General features: G+C 43.5%; 1 protein-coding gene across 3 annotated transcripts; it reads right to left on the reverse strand.

Annotated features, from left to right (window-relative positions):
• Positions 1-220: 220 nt before the first annotated feature.
• Positions 221-21,950, reverse strand: LSM6 (LSM6 homolog, U6 small nuclear RNA and mRNA degradation associated). 3 transcript variants are annotated; one of them, XM_056562848.1, is made up of 4 exons: positions 21,814-21,950; positions 14,506-14,610; positions 10,626-10,739; positions 221-450 (listed from the first exon to the last, which is right to left on the reverse strand). In XM_056562848.1, exons 2-4 carry the CDS (start codon positions 14,597-14,599, stop codon positions 416-418), a joined length of 243 nt encoding a protein of 80 aa, XP_056418823.1. In that variant the 5' UTR covers positions 14,600-14,610; positions 21,814-21,950; the 3' UTR covers positions 221-415. The 3 variants fall into 3 exon arrangements, with proteins under 3 accessions (XP_056418823.1, XP_056418822.1, XP_056418824.1); XM_056562847.1 differs by having other exon boundaries at positions 21,797-21,932; XM_056562849.1 differs by lacking the exon at positions 21,814-21,950 and adding an exon at positions 21,574-21,597.
• Position 21,951: the final 1 nt, after the last annotated feature.

A 21,951-nucleotide genomic window follows, 5' to 3' on the forward strand; every position in this document is an offset into this window, starting at 1 on the left:
ACCATAATAAATGTGAGAGACCTTCTTACCTCAGAGATATATATAGAAGTTACAGCTTCCAGTAAAAGAATTGCCTATCAAAAGTGAAAAACCAATTGCCAAACATAGTATGTAGAAAGTAAAAAATAAAATCTAGTATTACTTTTTATTGCATACAAACGTTTAACATGGAATTAATATTTCATTACACCGCAACAAGAAATCAAAAAAGAAAAGAAAACACATTTCTCTCACGTTTATTTTACAGTGTAATGAACATAGTTAAACAAAAAAAATGTTCACAAGCAAAACTGTTTATATTAAAAAAAGAAAATTGTTTCTTCCACATTTTATCACCTCAGACAAAAACACTTGAATGTTTATCTTCCAAAATAAGATAAATGGTCTCTCCATACAAAAGTAAATAAACATGACTTCACATTCTTCTCTTCTGTGTACTTATATACAAGACTGTAAGAAAAAAAGAAATCCCATTAATAGTAAAAGCAGTGAAATAGCACAAATTAAATGAAACAATGTGATTTGTTCTGAGAAATGTCTACAGATTGCTTCACACAAACATATGTTTAGGTCAATATTACAGTCTGAAGTCGTGAACAGGCTTCAGGTCTAATGACCTGGACAGACAGACACAAAATGACCTACTGTTTACAATCAAGTTATGTAAAACAATTTTTATATTATATTAGCTTATCTTGTAATCTATATTTAAAAATAAATAAAAATACACAACACCCCGATAGATTGATATCTACAGACCTCACAAAAGGAACAGTATACAGTAACCCCCCCCCCGACCTGCGATGGCCCCGACATAGGATAAAATCGACATTCGATGCTTTTATATGTCGGGGCCATCGCATTAACTGCTATCCGACAGCGCAAAATGCTTAAGCTGCTGTCGGATAGCAGTTTAAGCATCCCGGGCAGGTTCGCCTACATATTCCCGCTGCTCCGGGTCCACTTCGCGATCCTCCGGCATCTTCTCCAGGGTCCGGGCCTCGCTTTCTGGCGTCGTTATTACGTCACTACGCATGCCGCGCCAGCGCAGCAGCGTAATAACGTCACCAAAAAGCGAGGCCAGGACCCTGCAGAAGATGCGGAAAAAGCCGGAGGATCGCGAAGACGACACTGGAGCAGCGGGACAGCATCGGGAGCCCCTTGGACAGCATCGGGAGCGGTGAGGACCTGGTCCGGAGTGGCGGGGACAGGTGAGTACAGCTTCCTATACTTTACATTGCATGGATCCCTCAACATACGATGGATTCGACAAACGATGGGTCGTTTGGAACGAATTACCATGGTATGTTGAGGGACCACTGTATGTTTGTAAATGGACAGAACAAAACCAAAAACAGGCTACCTTGTCGATTAAACGAAATCAGCATGACTTGGCTACACAGTGGTATGTGGCGGGATGGTTACTGGCACTACTTAATATCTTGATTTTTCAGTTATGTTATTGCACTGTCCTCCTTTTAAGAGATACAGCAAATTACAATGCCCTAGCTACATCCAGAAACTAATGGCTCAGCTTATAAACTGTCTCAGAAAAAAAAAAAAAAAAAAAAAAAAAAACACACACACAATTTTTTTTCACAAATTAACAAATCTTTATAAAACTAAGAACACACCCAGTGTGTAAGATGTCAAGAGCACAAACACTGCACACTTTCCTGGGTTATCATAATCAAGCTAAAGCTCTCCTTGCATGGCTGCAAATACTTGAATTCCCCTTTTTTTTTTTTACATATCTAGTCTGACATTGCTTTGTTATTCTTAGAAATGTACAAACAACTTGTCAGTGGGGATTTTTTTTAAATAAAGATTTTAATATCAGTATTGTCACCTGATTTTAGCCCCTTTAACCCCTTAAGGACGCAGGTTGTACAGGTACGCCCCAACATCCAGGTACTTAAGCGTGCAGGGTGTACATTTACGTCCTGAGTCCTGTTGACAGCGTTTAACCCCTTAAGGACGCAGGACGTAAATGTACGTCCTGGTGCGGTGGTACTTAACGCACCAGGACGTACATTTACGTCCTAAGCATAACCGCGGGCATCGGAGCGATGCCCGTGTCATGCGCGGCTGATCCCGGCTGCTGACCGCAGCCAGGGACCCGCCGGCAATGGCCGACGCCCGCGATCTCGCGGGCGTCCACCATTAACCCCTCAGGTGCCGGGATCAATACAGATCCCGGCGTCTGCGGCAGTGCGCGATTTGAATGAATGATCGGATCGCCCGCAGCGCTGCCGCGGGGATCCGATCATTCATAACGCCGCACGGAGGTCCCCTCTCCTTCCTCCGTGCGGCTCCCGGCGTCTCCTGCTCTGGTCTGTGATCGAGCAGACCAGAGCAGATGACCGATAATACTGATCTGTTCTATGTCCTATACATAGAACAGATCAGTATTAGCAATCATGGTATTGCTATGAATAGTCCCCTATGGGGATTATTCAAGTGTAAAAAAAAATTTAAAAAAATGTAAAAGTAAAAAAAAAGTGAAAAATCCCCTCCCCCAATAAAAAAGTAAAACGTCCGTTTTTTCCTATTTTACCCCCAAAAAGCGTAAAAATTTTATAGACATATTTGGTATCGCCGGGTGCGCAAATGTCCGAACTATTAAAATAAAATGTTAATGATCCCGTACGGTAAACGGCGTGAACGAAAAAAAAAAAAAAAAAAAGTCCAAAATTCCTAAAAAATTATAAAAAAAATGTATTAAAAGTTTTTTCTATGCAAATGTGGTATCAAAAAAAAGTACAGATCATGGCGCAAAAAATGAGCCCCCACACCGCCGCTTATACGGAAAAATAAAAAAGTTAGAGGTCATCAAAATAAAGGGATTATAAACGTACTAATTTGGTTAAAAAGTTTGTGATTTTTTTTTAAGCGCAACAATAATATAAAAGTATGTAATAATGGGTATCATTTTAATCGTATTGACCCTCAGAATAAAGAACACACGTCATTTTTACCATAAATTGTACGGCGTGAAAACGAAACCTTCCAAAATTAGCAAAATTGCGTTTTTCGTTTTAATTTCCCCACAAAAATAGTGTTTTTTGGTTGCGCCATACATTTTATGATATAATGAGTTATGTCATTACAAAGGACAACTGGTCGCGCAAAAAACAAGCCCTCATACTAGTCTGCGGATGAAAATATAAAAGAGTTATGATTTTTAGAAGGCGAGGAGGAAAAAATGAAAACGTAAAAATTTAATTGTCTGAAAGGCCAAAATGGGCTGAGTCCTTAAGGGGTTAAACCGTTCACACAAGCAAAGAATGGGTTAAACCCGGTGGGTCTCGGTTGCTATGGACAGCCAGGACCCACGGCTAATGCCGGTCACTGGCGATTTGGCCGATGCCCGGCATTAACCCTTTAAACTATGCCGGCAGCTCAGCAGAGCCGATAGGGACTATTGCGAAAGAATCACGATGTCCCGATCAGCCTAATGGACGACAGGAGGGTCCTCACCTGCCTCCTGGTCGTCCAGGCTGGAGCAGCAGAATGCCAACAACACTGATCAGTATATGCATTCAAAAGATTGCATGGTATAGCATACATGTGAATAAGTCCCTCTAATAATTTCCTTTTTTTTTTTTTATTTATTTTTTTATAATATATATTTTTAAATATATAATATATGGGATCGACTGATTATCAGATTATTATCGGGGCACGGGGTCCACGCTACTTCTGGCTCCTGCTGCGTCCTGCGTTACGCTGTGCGCAATAACGAGTGACGCGATGCGACGTCACCATCAGTGCACACAGTGACAGCTCAGGAGGACGACACCGGAGCCAGATGTAGAGTGGACCCCGGGAACAGGTAATTATAAAACCGGGGATGGGGGAGGCAATGGGGCCGGGTGCGACGCGGCGTGGTGCGGTGGGGCGCGGGGGCGTTCGCGGTGATAGGACTCAGGAGGACCCCCCAACAGGCAGGGGGAGAGAAGCGGGTGGCGGTCTATGGCACCGCAAAAGCCTCTGCAGTTCATTGATTTAAAGCGCCTGCTTTAAATCGATGATCTGCAGCGGTGTCGCGGGGGGATAAATTGCCGATAACTCATACCGGAATTTCGGTATAAGTTATCGGCCCTAACCTCCACAGGTTATCGGTATCAGCCCTAAAAATACGATATCGGTGAGATAGAGATAGATATATATATATTCATTCGACCGATAACGTATTTTTAGGGCTGATACCGATAACCTGTGGAGGTTAGGGCCGATAACTTATACAGATATTCCGGTATAAGTTATCGGCAATTTATCCCCCCGCGACACCGCTGCAGATCATCGATTTAAAGAATGAATGAATATATATATATATATATATATATATATATATATATATATATATATATATATATATATATATATATATATATACATATACACACACACACACACACATATATACATACATATACATACACACACACATATATATATACACACACACATATATACACACACACACACACACACACATATACACATTAAATTTGAGTAGCCGTATTAGTCCAGTGATGCAGATGATGCAAATCAAAAAAATGTTGCAGTATCTTAGAATACCTTTTTTATTGGACCTTTATTTTTTTTTAACGGAATTTTGTAGAGACAAGTTTGGACTTGATAAAGGGAGGAATCCCAAAAGCTTGTCTCTACAAAATTCCGTTAGCCCAAAAAAAAAAATAAAAAAATAAAAAGATACTGCAACATTTTTTGATTTGCATCTATCTACACACACATATATATACATATACAGTGGTCCCTCAACATATGATATTAATTGGTTCCAGGAGAACCATCATATGTCGAGTACATATGTCTATGTAAAAATTGTAATTGGTTCTGGGGCCTTGGAACCATTGTACAGGGATGTCGAATTCCTATCGCCCGAGACTAGCAGTTTTGGGCGCCGGGCAGGTGAATTTGTCCGGCCCTTAGCCCGGCTTCGGGCAAGCAGGGCCGGACCTGACAAGTGCGGCGGATCTGCAGTCTGTATGGAGCGGGCACCTGAGTCCTGCCCGCTCCATACTCTGCAGCCTGTGTCCTCCGAAGCAGAGCAGTGGAGATGAGAAGCTGTGTATGTGTCTTCTCTCCCCTGCTCTGCAGACGTGCGGGGGGAGATTAGGGGGTGTGGCTTCTTGCTCCCCGTGCAGACCTGCGTCCTCTGCCTTCACTCCCCCCAGCTGTAGCTTCGGAGAGCTGAGGGGAGGAGACGCGTCTGCACGGGGAGATGCATGCGGCGCTCTGCAGTATGCATGGAGCGGGCTCGGGATTACTGCCCGCTCCATACACTGCAGCCCCCGGCTGTTCTCAGTAGCCGGGGGCCGCCGGCTATTTACCTTTTAGATCGCCGTTGTCAAAGCTGACAGCGGCGTCTAAAGGGACATGTGAATGCTCCCTGGTGGGCTAGTGGGGGTGGATCGCCCCCCGCAGCGCGATTGCGGGGGGAGATCCACTATAGAGGTAGCCGGAGGGCTTCCCTCCTGTCCCGGCTCTGTCATTGATAGATCCTGGCTGGACCAGGCTCTATCAATGGATCACAGAGCACACAGATTAATAGAGTTCAATAGAACTCTATCTGTCTGAGGAATCTAATGACTCCTCATAAATCTAATAGTGTAAAAAAAAAGTTTTAATAAAAGTTTGAAAGACACATTAACCTAGTGGTCTTCAAACTGTGCCCCTCCAGATGTAACAAAACTACAATTCCCAGCATGCCAGGACAGCTGTTGGCTGTCCGGGCATGCTGGGAGTTGTAGTTTTGCAACATCTGGAGGGCCACAGTTTGAAGACTGCTGCATTAACCCCTTCCATGTTAAAAGTTCAAAGCACCCCCTTTTCCTATATAAAAACATGCAAACATAATAAAAATAAACATATTTGGTATCGCTTCGTGCGTAATTGTACAACCTATTAAAATATAACATTAAGTATCCCGTACGGTAACTGTAAAAAAAAAAAAAAAAAAAAAAAACATTTGCAATTTTTATAATATCTCAGAAAAAAAAAAGTTAAAAAGCGATTACAAAGTCAGATCAATACCAAAATGGTACAGATACAAAAAAACAGATTATGGCGCAAAAAATGAGCCCTCATACAGCCTGGTATTCGGGAAAAAAATAAAGCTACAGGGGTTAAAAATGGCAATTAAAAAAATTAGAAAACGTTCAGAATTAGTAAAACAGGACGTAAACGATACATATCAGGTATCGCTGTAATCAGGCGCCTAAAGTATAAAACTAACATGTTATCTCAACAAGGTAAACGGCGTAGAAAAGAAAACCACCAAATCTGCAAAATGATCTTTTACTATTTCAATTAGATAGATAGATAGATAGATAGATATATCTATAATATATATCTATCTATCTATCTATCTATCTATCTATCTATCTATCTATTATATATATATATATATAATATATATAAATTTTATTTTATTATTTTTTTTGGTTCAGAGAATGTTATTGAAAAATTAAAAGGTATCATTATAGTAGGTAGTTATGGCTATTATAGGGCGCGGAGGAAAAAATTAGAGCGTAAAAGCGAAAATTAGCCCGGACAAGTGGATCGTCATGAGGGACAAGTAGATTTTGCTCCATTTTAGCCCCGTGGACAAGTAGTTTTTTATAACATTTCCACACCCCTGATTGTATGTTGAATACATATCTCTATGGGAAACTGCTAATTGGTTCTGGGATGACCATTGTATGTAGAGTATATGGGGAGTGTTTAACAAACCAGGGTGCCTCCAGCTGTTGCACAACTACAACTCCCAGCATGCATGTACAGCCATTGACTGTCTGGGCATGCTGGGAGTTATAGTTTTGCAACAGCTGCAGGCACACTGATAGGGAAACATTGATGTATGGTGTGTATATGTATTGTATGTGATGTGTGACATCGCATACAGTACTATACAGTTCTTTAAATACCTTCAGGGGGGACAGAATTACGATCCTGCCGACTACAGCTCCATAGGAAAGGAAGGGGAGGGCAGCCAGCAGCTCATTGGATGCCTGCAGCAAGATGCTGCAGGCTATTGGCTATGGCTGCACTGGGGGGGGGCTTACACGGAGCTCACAGTGGAAGCCTGCGTGAGTTAGCAGGACAGCATGTGAGTAACAGGAGGCAGAACGGGACACACGGGGCACATTAAACAACTATCTGTCAATTGCTGAAGTTGTCAGTGCTGTCAGATAGCTGTTTGTACGATGGCCCCGACACACAGCAGCATCATATGTCGATGCTGCCTTCAACATACGATGGGCTCTGAGAGGCAATCGTATGTTGAAATAATCATATGTTGGGGCCATCGTAAGTCGGGGGGGGGGGGGGGGTCACTGTATGTGTGTATATATCTATATCTATCTATATGGTGATGCAAAAAACAAGGAGATCGATATATATATATATATATATATATATATATATATATATATCTATATCTATCTATATCTATCTATATCTATCTATATCTATATCTATCTATATATATCTATCTATCTATATATATCTATCTATCTATATCTATCTATCTATCTATATCTATCTATCTATATCTATCTATCTATCTCTCTGTAGGTGCAAAATCGAAAATTGTTTTGAGTCCTTAAGGTGAAAATGGGCTTTAGGGGTTAAAATCCTTTGACATGTCGAAAAGACATGCCAAAAGTTTTGATCAGGAGTATGCAGAGTTCAAATCAACTGGGGTACAGATTTGTAAAATTACTTCTATTTAAAAATCTTAATCCTTTCAGTACTTATCAGCTGCTGTATGCTTCAAGTTATATTGTTATTTTCGGTCTGACCACAGTCCATGTCAGGAACTGTCCAGAGTAGGAGAAAATCCCCATAGCAAACCTATCCTGCTCTGGACAGTTCCTGACACGTACAGAGGTGACTGCAGAGAGCACTGGTCATACAGAAAACAATATAACTTCCTCTGGAGCATACAGGAGAGAAGTACTGGAAGGATTAAGATTTTTAAATAGAAGTAATTTACAAACCTGTCTAACTTTCTGGCACCAGTTGATTTGAAAATTAGTTTTCCCCCCGGAGTACCCTTTTAAAATTTACCACCATTAGGGTACGTTCAGACGAGCGTATTTAGCAGCGGATCCGCCGCTGAATGACCTCTATATGCTGCCTTTACATGTGCCTGCTCGGAGCGGCAATACGCCGATACGAGCAGACACACTGCGATGTGCGAGTCGCTGCGCGCATGCGCAGTATACTCACACATTGCAGCAGCTCATTGAGCAGGGGGAGCTGCATTGATGTGTGCGAGTACACCGAGCATGCGCGGCGACTCGCACATCATTTCAGTGTGTCTGCACATAGTGTGTCTGTATTGGGGAATAATTGAGGAAAAAAAAAAAACACACACACACACACAATTGGAGGAAAAAGAATCAATTTACTAAACATTAATAGGAATCAGATGTCAATTTCACTGCAGAGGTCCCAATCAGTCACCAAAAATGACAAGCAATTGTATTTTAGCCATTTTCTATCTAGAGATCGACTTTGATCTGAAGGGTAATGCAAGACAATGGCCAGCATTAGCAGAGAGTCCTGGTGGCTTGTGAGAGCAGCTATCGCTCAATGGCTTAACCTCTTAAAGGACCAAGCCCATTTTAACCTTAAGGACCAGGCCAATTTTATTTTTGCATTAGTTTTTTCCTCCTCGCCTTCTAAAATCCATAACTCTTATTTTTCCATCTAAGGGCTTGTTTAAGGGCTTGTTTTTTACGTGATCAATTGTACTTTGTAATGAAGCCTCATTCTACCATAAAATGTACAGCAAACCCCCCAAAAAAATTTTAGGGAGGAAATTTAAATGAAAACCACAATTTTGCACATTTTGGAGGGTTTTCGTTTTCACACTGTACACTTTACGGTAAAAATTACATGTGTACTTTATTTAAACGATTAAAATGATATTTTTTAAGCAGTACAAAAATATAAAAGTAAAAATCTAAAACTTTTTGTACAAAATCAGTAATCTAAAATCGCCCTATTTTGACCACCTATAACTTTTTCCTTTTTCCCCCTGCATATATAAGGCGGTATGAGGGCTGATTTTTTTTGCATCGTCATCTGTACTTTTTATCGATACCACATTTGCATATATAAAACTTTTAGATCTTTATTTTTTATTTTTTTTGGAATAAAATGTGACAAAAAAATAAAAAAAAAGCAGCATTTTTGGACTTTTTTTTACGATTATGCCGTTCACGTACGGGATCATTAACATTATATTTTGATAGTTTGGACATTTAAAAAGGTTGATGCTTTTTGGGGGTAAAATGGGAAAAACTGACAATTTTCATTTTTACTGGGGGAGGGGATTATTCACTTTTTTTTTTTTTCTTTTTTATATTTTTTTTTTACATTTTTCAACACTGATCAGTATTGTCGGTGATCTTCTGCTCTGGTCTGCTCAATGTCAGACCAGAGCAGGAGACGGACGGAGGCAAGTGAGGGGACCTCTGTCCACCATTACAGATGATCATCTATTTTAACATGAGCATTGCCACAGATGCCGTAATCTGTACTGATCACGGCATCTGAGGGGTTAATGGCCGACATCCGCGCAATCGCGGATGTCGGCCATAACCAGTGGGTCCCCGGCTGATTTCAGCAGACGGAACCTGCCGTATATGACGCGAGCACCGCTCCGATGACTGCGGTCACACAGGACGTAAATGTTTGTCCTGGTGCGCGAAGTATCGCCAAACAAGAACATACATTTATGTCTGTGGTCGTTAAAAAGCCAGTTAGGCTCCATGAGCTCACTTTAAATTCCTGTTGCGAGCACAGGGCATAAATGTACGTGCTAAGTTTTTCCACTCTGTTGGAAGAAAGTGCCAGAAAGTTAAACAGATTTGTAAATTACTTTTATTAAAACATTAATCCTTCCAGTACTTAGCTGCTGTATGCTCCACAGGAAGTTGTATTTCTTTCTGGAATTCTTTTCAGTCTGACCACAGTGCTCTCTGCTGACATCTCTGTCTGTATCAGGAACTGTCCAGAGTACAAGCAATTCCCCATAGCAAACCTCTCCTGCTCTGGACAGTTCCTGATACGGACAGAGGTGTCAGCAGAGAGCACTGTTGTCAGACAGAAAAGAACAATATAACTTCAGAAGTTGAAAAGAACTCCAGAAAGAACTAAAACTACCTCTGTAGTATACAGCAGCTGATAAGTACTGGAAGGAGTAAGATTTTTAAATAAAAGTAAATTTACAAGTCTGTTTAACTTTGTGGCACCAGTTGATTAAATATTATATTATATTATATATAATAATATATTAATATTTTCCCACCAGAGTACCCCTTTAAAGCCAAGATCAGGAGTGGATTTGAAAAAGAGAAGTATGAACTTTACTATTATACTTTATTTTATTAATGCCACATCCACTAGACGTTTCTAAAGACACCAAATTGCACCAAATTATTTATTTCTATCAGAGTCCTTCAGAAATGCTTGGAAAACAGTGAACATAGGGGCTCAGACAAAAATACTCCCTTTGCATGTGTATTATCAGATAACATTTATAAAGACATGAAATCTTTGAAAAACCCCTGGAGGTTATTTACCATTATTTCCTCTGATAAAGGCATCTCCATATTTATTCTTCAGCTGTCCATTGACGTACTCTTCTGTCTGTTCCAAAGCAATGTTCATGTACCCGTCTAAACATGCCAAGACTCCTGTAAATTGTACAGATTATTCTGTAAGTATATGTACAGACTACCAGAAGATTTTCATTACATACCAAAAACACATCATATAATTCTTTGTATATTCTGGCTGTAAAATAAGTGGCATGCCTAAAAGTCTGTCAAGAGATCGCAGTTATGGAAAAAAAAAAAAAAAAAAAAACAACGAAATTTCGTTTATCTGGTCACTCATATGCACGGTTTAGGCATTTTTAAGCATGTAAAAATTGTGAAAAATGCTTGAAACAATGCACATGGGCAAGCAACCAAGCTGATATTTTGATATGCTTCTATTCTTCGACTTTTGAGAACTATTGATACCTGATGGTTGGCTTGCCTCTAAAAAAGGTTACATGGTGCTGTCCTAGAATGTCGCAGAGGGGTTTTCACAATTAAAAGTATCTACCGCGCTGGGTGAAGGTTTAGGGTCTATTCACACACAGTATTCTACGCAGATTTACTGCGCAGGATTTAAAGTCAGTTTACTTTGAAATCTGCAGCAGTAAAATCCTGCGCATGAAATCTGAGCAGAATACTATATGTGTGAATAGACCCTTAAACTAAAATTTGCAGAATACTTTCATTGAGGGCACACTTTCCTAATATACAAGTGAGCTGTAAATCCCAAATGTTGTACCCATTCCTTCCACCGCTATCAAAACCCTTTGCAGCCACCTTGACTTGATTGACAGTGCTAGTAAAAGACAATGGGACTGCCAAGTCAAAAGGGTAGCACAGAAAATAATATTTATTGTGTGAAGTGTGGATCAGTCAGTAGGAAAACATCGGTGTAAATAACACCATGGGCTAGTCAAAAGGATTCCGGCCACACTTCCCCCTATCTCTCAAGTTTTTAGTAAATAAATAAAATGATGCTCAAGTGCCCAGGGGGTGTTCCCCAGCACAGGAAAGTGTTGAAGGGGCTAGCCAGCCCATGTATTCTTTACCTAGTGGCCGTCAGTAAAAACAGGGTAAGCTGATGCAAATGATTGTGAGGCAGTGATAAAAAGGAACATGGGCTGGACTTGCCCCATTTCTGGCAGTGCTGGGGAACACCCCCTTGGCACTTTAGCTTTCCACTGATCTGCAATTGAGGCTTAAATGGGCACTGTCAGATACAAAAACTTTTGATATGTTGTAAAGTATTCAAAACCAATAGGTTTTGCAATTGCTTTCATTAGAAAAGTTTCAGTATTTCATACTGAAAAAGCCATACAAAACAACTGCCCCCCCCTGCCTGCTTGGACACATACCAGTCCTGCTGTGTCCATGCGTCGTCACCTATGTCATGGACACACTTCCCTGATTGACAGCTGTGAGCGCAGGGCTTACTGCTGGAGGAAAAATCCTACCATTGTCAGCATGTGTCCCACTACTGTCAGTGAGGACAAGCTGGGAGTTGTTGTAGTTTTGCTAATGCTAGGGGAGATATGAGTAGACAGCATACTGCGGGAGGGGGTGGAGACCTGCATAGTGAGGCCCCGCCCCCTCAGAGGAATTTCAGAATAGTGCGCTAAATTAAAAAAAAGTGTAATAAAAAAAAAATAAAGGTGCTAGACACAAAAATTTGATGTACATGGTAAGGATTAGGAACTGAGTGATAGATATATATATATATAAAAAATTTTTTGATCTGACGGGTACGCTTTAAATCTTAAAGATGGAGAGGTTTATTGAAATCAAAAAGGTATGCCGAGAAACCTGATGAGAAGCCCTATCTTACCATGGGCTCATTTACACCGTCTTTTCCTGCTGATGCGTCCACTAGGGCTTATTTATATAATAATTGTTGCCTCCAAGACACATAGGTTGGCAAACAGGCTCAAGGGGGTGTAAATCAGGTTTGCATAAATAGAAAAATATAGTCCACACCCACCTGACTAGGGAATAGTGAAGATAATAGTAAATTCACTATGAAGGAGATTTATCATTCTTTTCAAAATGTATGGCTTTTATATGACAATTTTTTTTTTTTTTTTTTACTTCCTTTTGCTTACGTGTGACCTATTTATCAAATAGTCGCACAACCTTGATAAATCACACACAAGCAAAAACTGGGAAACCCGCTTACAAAAGCATTTTTTAAAGCAGAAAAGTTTTCCCTTATGTTAATAGACAAAGTTCTTTATCTACCCTTTATTACCAGTAGCAATCATGTCACCGCAGCTCACACAGTGCCCGAACAGTAAGCTGTTTGCTGGGCTAGCTAATTTTCATTTTGCAAGATCCTGCAGTAGAGAGAGAGAGTGAGAGTGAGAGAGAGCGCGTGTGTGTGTGTGTGTGTGTGTGTGTGTGTGTGTGTGTGTGTGTGTGTGTGTGTGTAGGGTTGCCACTCAGCCGGTATTTTACCGCCACAGACGGCATTTTCAACCTGCTGCTGGTAAGTTCTCATGCAGCCAGTGTTTTACATTGAGGGCCACCCTGGCCGGCCGCAGGCAATAATGATTTTCCCCCTGCTATCCGCTGTGCAGAAGTCGTCACTTACTGTCTGTGCTAAGTGGCCGAGGCCATGGCCCCACATTACCTCTGTAGGAAGTGTGCACCACGGCCACTTTAAATAAGTGAGCTGTGGTGGTGACGAGTGACATCCTCTTGCGCCGAGGGGCTGCACAGGAGGACGTCACATGTTACTGAAGTAGCCCCCCCTCTCCAGAAAGCCCACCAAAGCTAACACATTGCTGTGAGAAGCTGCCTGCAGTGAGGAGGTACAGGTAGCTCTCTGTGGCCGGTGCCAGCGGGGAAATGAAGGAGGGGTCTCTAAATGGTATTATAGTATGGTGGGGAGTGGGACTGGGGACCGGACCAGACGATTTCAGGACAATCTCCTGAACGGGGCTGCGCTCAATGAGAGCGCTAATGCGTATAGTATCGACCTAGATAGGTTGACTGTTACGCTCCCTCCCCATAAAGTTCTATGGGAGAGGCACGAACACTGCCTTCCCACCTCTCCCATAGAATTACATGGAGGAGGCGTATCGGCGTCAACGTCATGCTGCGGCCGGCATGTCTTCTGCACGGGAGAGCCGCGGCAGAGTCGTGGCCACGTGCAGGAGAGCGCAGGGGGTCCCAGCGGTCGGACACCCCGCGATTAAATACTTATCCCCTATCCTGTGAATAAGGGAAAAGTTGTTTTCGGCCACAGATGGCCTTTAATGTCATCCATTTGCCCCTGGTTTATACTATCCATTACTACTTCTGAGCATGCTCAGAAGAGGTGACATCAGCAGACTTCTGCCGTGTTGTGGGACTACCTGTTTCCAGGATGGGAGTATTAGTTCCCCCAGCTGCAGGCAATATATGGGGGAAATATATATAGCTAGTGCAGCAGGGGAGGGGAGCAATATATACAGGAAGTGCAGCTGGTGGGAATATATATAGGTAGCGCAATGGGTGGGTGGGGGGTGTTAAAGTGGGTGTTCATTTCCTTTTCTGCAGACGTATGCACTTTCTGTAAGCCAGGTTGGACCTGGAATATATATGAGACTTTTAAACAGAGATGCAATCGCATTGGATAAATACATGACCACTGCAGAGTTTAAAGAAAAATTTCAGATTTCAGAAATGTGCGTTGGGATAAGCAAAATTCAAGCATGTATAGAAAGAAGTCACAGGTGCGCAAGTACATGCGACTTCTTTATGCAAAAAAAAAAAATCTACTACGGAGCTTGATAAATGTCCTTCTATATCTTTAAGTTTAAATACTATTTGAAATAACATGAGTGGTAAAGTCAGCATCATGATTATTAAATATTGTTACCTCGATAGTCAACTCCAGAATTCAGCTTTACAACTACTGGTCGGCCAATAATTTGCTTCAAAAAGTCACTTGGGGTTTGTTTCCGCAAACTCATCCTGATTTCTTCTAAAAAGACAAAAAAAAGGAGTCAGGAAGATTTACCACCATAAACAGGCCAATTACAAGACAACATTCTATAAAGTCATGACAAAGTGCATAGGGGAAGATTTCTCAAAACCTGTCCAGAGGAAAAGTTGTTGAGTTGCCCATAGCAACCAATCAGATCGATTTTTTTTATTTATTTTAACCTCTTAAGGACGCAGGGCGTATGGATACACCCTGCATTCCGAGTCCTTAAGGACGCAGGGCGTATCCATACGCCCGTGGGAATTCCGGTCCCCACCGCTAGCCGGTTGGGGACCGGAGCCGGATGCCTGCTGAAATCGTTCAGCAGGCATCCCGGCATATCGCCCAGGGGGGTCACTATGCCCCCCCATGTCGGTGATCGCCGCAGATCGCTGGACAATTCAGTCCAGCGATCTGCGGCGATTCCGGGTCAATCGGGTCTCCAGTGACCCGGAATTACTGGCTGTTTGGGGCCGTCTCTGACGGCCCCGAACAGCCAGAGCCTGCAGGGGTGAGGTGGCACTGGTGCCACCTCACGATCGCCCTGATTCGTCGGCCGGATTACCGGCCGACCAATCAGGGCGCCTGCTGCGGGTGTCACTCCCGCACCCGCTCCGCCCCTCTTCCGGAGGGCGTGAGCGGGAAGACGACCCCGGGTGCTGGGGACCCCGATCCCCGGCGTCCATGTTGGGATCGGGGCCCCAGGAGCAACGGCGGCGGCGAGGGACAGTCCTGTGATGGAGCATCAGCAGGAGGTGAGTTACAGCCTCCTGCTGTTGCTTAGCAACAGCTCCCAGCATGCAAAAAGGGCATGCTGGGAGCTGTAGTTATGCAACAGCAGGAGGCAGACCACCACAACTCCCAGCATTCCCTTATGGGCATGCTGGGACTTATGGTTTTGCAACAGCTGGAGGCACATTTTTTCCATGGAAAAGTGTACCTTCAGCTGTTGTATAACTACAACTCCCAGCTTGCACAAACAGCTAAAGTGCATGCTGGGAGTTCTAGTGGTGAATCTGCTGGTTGCATAACTACAACTCCCAGCATGCCCGTTGGCTGCCGGTGACTGCTGAGATTTGTAGTTTTGCAACAGCTGGAGGCACACTGGTTTTGAAACACTGCGTAAGGTCACAAACTCCGTGATACATAACCAGTGTGCCTAAAGCTGTTGCAAAACTAGAACTCTCAGCATGTACAGTCTGTCAGCGCATGCTGGGAGTTGTAGTTTTGCAACAGCTGGATGTCCCCCCCAATGTGAATGTACAGGGTACACTCACATGGGCGGAGGCTTACAGTAAGTATCGGGCTGCAAGTTTGAGCTGCGGCAAATTTTCTGCAACAGCTCAAACTGCCAGCGAGAAACTACTGTGAACCCCCGCCCGTGCGACTGTACCCTAAAAACACTACACTAACAAAAAATAAAATAAAAAGTAAAAAAACACTACATATACACATACCCCTACACAGCCCCCCTCCCCTCCCCAATAAAAATGAAAAACGTCTGGTACGCCACGGTTTCCAAAACGGAGCCTCCAGCTGTTGCAAAACAACAACTCCCAGTATTGTCGGACAGCCGTTCACTGTCCAGGCATGCTGGGAGTTTTGCAACAGCTGGAGGCACCCTGTTTGGGAATCACTGGCGTAGAATACCCCTATGTCCACCCCTATGCAATCCCTAATTTAGGCCTCAAATGCGCATGGCGCTCTCACTTTGGAGCCCTGTCGTATTTCAAGGCAACAGTTAAGGGTCACATATGGGGTATCGCCGTACTCGGGAGAAATTGGGCTTCAAATTTTGGGGGGTATTTTCTACTTTTACCCTTTTTAAAAATGTAAAGTTTTTGGGAAAAGAAGCATTTTAGGTAAAATTTTTTTTTTTTTTTTTTTTACATATGCAATAGTCGTGAAACGCCTGTGGGGTATTAAGGTTCACTTAACCCTTTGTTACATTCCCCGAGGGCCCTAGTTTCCAAAATGGTATGCCATGTGGGGTTTTTTGCGGTCCTGGCACCATAGGGGCTTCCCAAATGCGGCATGCCCCCAGAGCAAAATTTGCTTTCAAAAAGCCAAATGTGACTCCTCTTCTGAGACCTGTAGTGCGCCAGAAGAGCACTTTTCACCCCCATATGGGGTGTTTTCTGAATCGGGAGAAATTGGGCTTCAAATTTTGGGGGGTATTTTCTGCTATTACCCTTTTTAAAAATGTAAAACTTTAGGGAAACCAAGCATTTTAGGTAAAAATTTTTTTTTTTTTTTTTACATATGCAAAAGTCGTGAATCACCTGTAGGGTATTAAGGTTCACTTTACCCCTTGTTACGTTCCCCGAGGGGTCTAGTTTCCAAAATGGTATGCCATGTGGGGTTTTTTGCTGTTCTGGCACCATAGGGGCTTCCTAAAGGTGACATGCCCCCCAAAAACCATTTGACACTCCTTCCCTTCTGAGCCCTCTACTGCGCCCGCTGAACAATTTACATAGACATATGAGGTATGTGCTTACTCGAGAGAAATTGGGTTTCAAATACAAGTAAAAATTTTCTCCTTTTTACCCCTTGCAAAAATTCAAAAATTGGGTTTACAAGAACATGCGAGTGTAAAAAATGAAGATTGTGAATTTTCTCCTTCACTTTGCTGCTATTCCTGTGAAACCCGTAAAGGGTTAAAACGCTTACTGAATGTCATTTTGAATACTTTAGGGGGTGCAGTTTTTATAATTGGGTCATTTATGGGGTATTTCTAATATGAAGACCCTTCAAATCCACTTCAAACCTGAACTGGTCCCTGAAAAAAAGCGAGTTTCAAAATTTTGTGAAAAATTGGAAAATTGCTGCGGAACTTTGAAGCCCTCTGGTGTCTTCCAAAAGTAAAAACTCATCAATTTTATGATGCAAATATAAAGTAGACATATTGTATATGTGAATAAAAAAAAAAAAAAAATTATTTGGAATATCCATTTTCCTTACAAGCAGAGAGCTTCAAAGTTAGAAAAATGCTAAATTTTCAAATTTTTCATCAAATTTTGGGATTTTTCACCAAGAAAGGATGCAAGTTACCAAAAAATTTTACCACTACGTTAAAGTAGAATATGTCACGAAAAAACAATCTCGGAATCAGAATGATAACTAAAAGCATTCCAGAGTTATTAATGTTTAAAGTGACAGTGGTCAGATTTGCAAAAAATGGCCGAGTCCTTAAGGTGAAAAAGGGCTCAGTCCTTAAGGGGTTAAAGCCTCTGAAAAATAAATGAAGCTGTTTGGTTGCTATGGGCAACTCAGCAACTTTTCCTCTGGACAGGTTTTGAGAAATGTCCCCCATCATGCCCCCAAACAGGATTTGTTTTTTTCCTCCCAGAATGCGTTTGTCCAGGTGGTGCAAATGTTATGCACATGGATGGTGCATTCTCCTGCTACTATGGCCACAAGCTGATAACCTGAATGTACTGTATATCTGCAGATCTTAAATGGGCATTGTAACGTGAAAATACTTTTGACACATCCTAGAGTGAAAAGTTTTGATCGGTCAGAGTAGGGATGGGCGGCATACCGGTTGATACCGAATACCGAAATTTTTGTGCTGCACGATATGAATTTTAACCCATACCAGTTTGGCCCCTCCCCCTCGGGAATTAATGTATTATCAGCCCAGCGCTGCCATGTCCCCACATCGGGGAACTAACCATATGTGACCCGCGAGCGCTGCTCTGCCAAACCCCCCCCCCCCAATTATCAGCCCAGCGCTGTCCCCATCGAGGTACTACTCACATGTCACCCGCATGCGCTGCCCTCCTCTGACACACTATACCAGTGGTCTCCAACCTGCAGACCTCCAGATGTTGCAAAACTACAACTCCCAGCATGCCCGAACAGCCAACGGCTGTCCGGGCATGTTGGGAGTTGTAGTTTTGCAACATCTGGAGGTCCGCAGGTTGGAAACCACTGGTCTATACTGTGCGGTATCCCTATGGGGCTGCAAAAAATAAAAAAAATAAACTTTAACTTACCTCCCGTTAGTCCGGTACCGGCCTCACTTGTTTCCTGGGGACGTGAACGTCGGAGAGCTGTCAGCCTATCACCAGCCGCAGCGATGTTCCGCCTCGGCCGGTGATAGGCTGAGCCCACTGTCATGTAAGAAGCCGGCTTCTTACATGACAGTGGGCTCAGCCTATCACCGGCCGATGCGGAACATCGCTGCGGCCGGTGATAGGCTGATAGCTCTCAGACGTTCCCGTCCACCAGCGTAAGGCCGACGTATGTGTGTTAAAGTTTATTTTGTTTACCTTTTGCAGCCCAGGCATAGGGATACCGCACAGTATAGAGAGTGTCAGCGCCGGCGGTTGCAACATACAGGACGAGGAGGGCAGCGCATGCGGGTGATATGCGAGTATTTACCCTCATGGGGATGTGGGCTGAAAGTCTCACAGGTTTGACAGAGGCGATCTGAAGGGTTAATAGCCAGCCGCTGCAATCACCGCATGCTGGCTATTATCGGAAGCCCCCAGCTACTGAAAACAGCAGAGTACGGAGCGGGCACAAGTCCGGAGCCCGCTCCATACACCCCTCTGAGCACCGCCGTGCTTGACGAGGGCTTTCAGGTCCAGCCCTGTTTGTCCGAAGCAGGGCTAAGGGCCTGAAAAATTCACCTGCCTGGCACCCGGAACTGCATGTCCCGGGAATCAGGTGATAGGAATTCCACATCTCTGAAGTGGATTAACTTGCTACCCATTAAATTCATTTGTAGCAACATAATCCATCTCCGGAAATTTTGCTTGTGAAACTCTGCATTGGAAAATCCAAAAGTGGAATTTCAGATGCGGGAAGCCCACTTACCCATGACCCTAAGGGTCTATTCACACATACAGTATCCTGTGCACATTTGATGCTGTAGATGTGAAGCTGAATTCAGTCATGTGGTTTACAATAAAGTCTTCAGCATCAAATATGCGCAGGAAGTTGTATGTAAAAACACACCCAAAGGGTAGGTTCACAAGTACATATTTTCTACTGCAGATTTTGCTGCCCATTGACTTCAATGGGTTGCAAAATCTGTTAGAGCAGATCTGCAGCAGAAAATATGCATGTGTGAACATACCCTAAGGGTAGATTCTACACTGCGAGAAATCCGCCGAGCAGCTGCACATACGCTGTGTATGTGCTGTCCCCATGGCAGTCCAGTGTGTGCAGTAAGGTTTGGAGGCAGACTGAGCGCAGACCTGTGTGTCTGCTCATAGCACATATGCAGCGTATTTCCTGCTGCTCCTCAGATATTAGTGGTGTGAAATACGCTGCATATGCTCTGTGTGGGACACTACCCTAAAGTGGAACTGGCATCTGGACATTTATGTCATAACAGTAAAAGCCATATGTGTCCCTTAGATGAAAGTCTCACCAGTCTGGTGGTTAAATGAAAACTGTCACGTTTTCTCCCGCACTATCCACAGGTACTGATGGATAGTGCGGGAGACGCTGATTAAAATGAGCCCTACCTTGCCCGGATCCACCTGGCCGTTCGCCTGTCATCTTAGTTTTATTATATGTGGATATATGGCTGTAACTGGCACGGGCGAGGCTTCTGCAGCTTAACTGGCACTGATGTCAGCACCGCTTATGAACATTCATCCCCCCTCCCTACTGTTAGGAGCAGCAAAGAGAGGGAGAGCTGGGGGGGTGAATATTCATAAGCGGCGCTGACGTCAGTGCCGGTTAAGCTACAGAAGCCCCGCCCATGCCAGTTACAGCCAGATTTCCACATATAATACTAGGATTACGGACGAACGGCCAAGCAAGGTAGGGCTCATAGGAATGAGCATCTCCCGCACTCTCCATCAGTACCTGTGTATAGTGCGGGAGAAAACATGTGACAGCTTTCCTTTAAGAACTCCCGATCCCTCTCCAGCCTGAAAACACAATCTGTGTAACTCCCATTAACTTTAATGAAAGGTGTGCAAACGCCATAGCCCAGCAAACAGAGGTACTGTCTTCCTTCCAGAAAACACTTGCCTTCAGTTAGTGTTTGTGGTTTTGCAGCTCATGTCCAGTGAAATTAGTTAGATGGCTAGTGGCCCAACTCCAGGCATCACCAGTATAAGGGTAAGTTCACACGCGCGGATTTTCACAGCGTATTTAGCTGCGGATCCGCTGGTGAAGGCCCCGCTCTATGCTGGCTTTACATGTGCCTGCTGGTAGCGGCAATACCCCGGTACGAGCAGACACACTGCAGCGATGTGCGCGGCATACTCTGACATCGTGGCCGCTCTCCCCGCTCTGAGCTACGCAGAGATCTCCTGCGGTGTGTGAGTATACTGCAACTCGCACATCGCTGTGTGCCTGCTGGTAGCGGCGTATTGACACTACCAGCAGGCACATGTAAAGACAGCATAGAGCGGGCCTCCACCAGCTAATCTGCAGCATAAAATCCGCGCGTGTGAACGTACCCTTACAGAGCCACCATACTCCTGGAAAAGCTACAGCCTCCACAATGTTTACTCCTTACTTTAGGCCGCCTGATTACAGCAATACCAGATTTGTATAGTTTCCATCATATTTTACGAATTAAAAAAATAAAAAATATTCAAAAAAGTTCAAATTTAAAATTCATTTTCTGACCCCCGAAGCTTTTTTTCGCATAAGAGGCTGTATGAGGGCTCATTTTTCGTGCCATAATCTGTTGGGTGGAGGCCGGAGCACTACAATGATGGGCTGGTTTCTGGGTCCTATCAGTTTCTGTCCTATTAGTCAGACCCCTCCCCCCTATCCTGAGGATAGGGGATACATTGACTTCCCTAGAGTACCCCTTTAAATCCACACACTACATCTCAAGCCATGTGAATTACCGTGCAGTAAAAGCACAGACAATGAGCAGATGTGAGAACTGGCATAGCTCTTTCCACTAGAATTATCAATATAGCTTTCAATTACAATATACTAGTAAACTAGCTCTATACTTATGACAACTACATAGAAGAAAACCTAAAGAATATGCAGCCTGTAAGTAATGCGCCCTTGTGACGTCATCTCAGTGATGTCACCCGATGATAAGAGGCCATACAGAAGAACAGCAAACGGATTATCGCCAAGCAGAGGGGAATGTGGGCAGAATCCGTACAGGGAACACGTGCCGCAGCGCGGACTCCTGCACCGAACACCTGATAAATGGAGAGAACTAGAAGAGCAGAGACATCACACTACACACCACTCCTCCTCCTGTACCGGGGAATATCACGCTCCGCTCCAGCCGGAAAGCACCAATCCTCCTCCCGCGTCTACAGGATGCGGCAAGGGACAATTTACACCACGACGCAAAGCTCTTTACGCCAGACTGTTAAAAAAGGGGCGGAGTAAATGTAG

The sequence above is a fragment of the Hyla sarda genome, chromosome 1 (genome assembly GCF_029499605.1).
Source record: "Hyla sarda isolate aHylSar1 chromosome 1, aHylSar1.hap1, whole genome shotgun sequence".
NCBI classification, from domain to species: Eukaryota; Metazoa; Chordata; class Amphibia; order Anura; family Hylidae; genus Hyla; species Hyla sarda.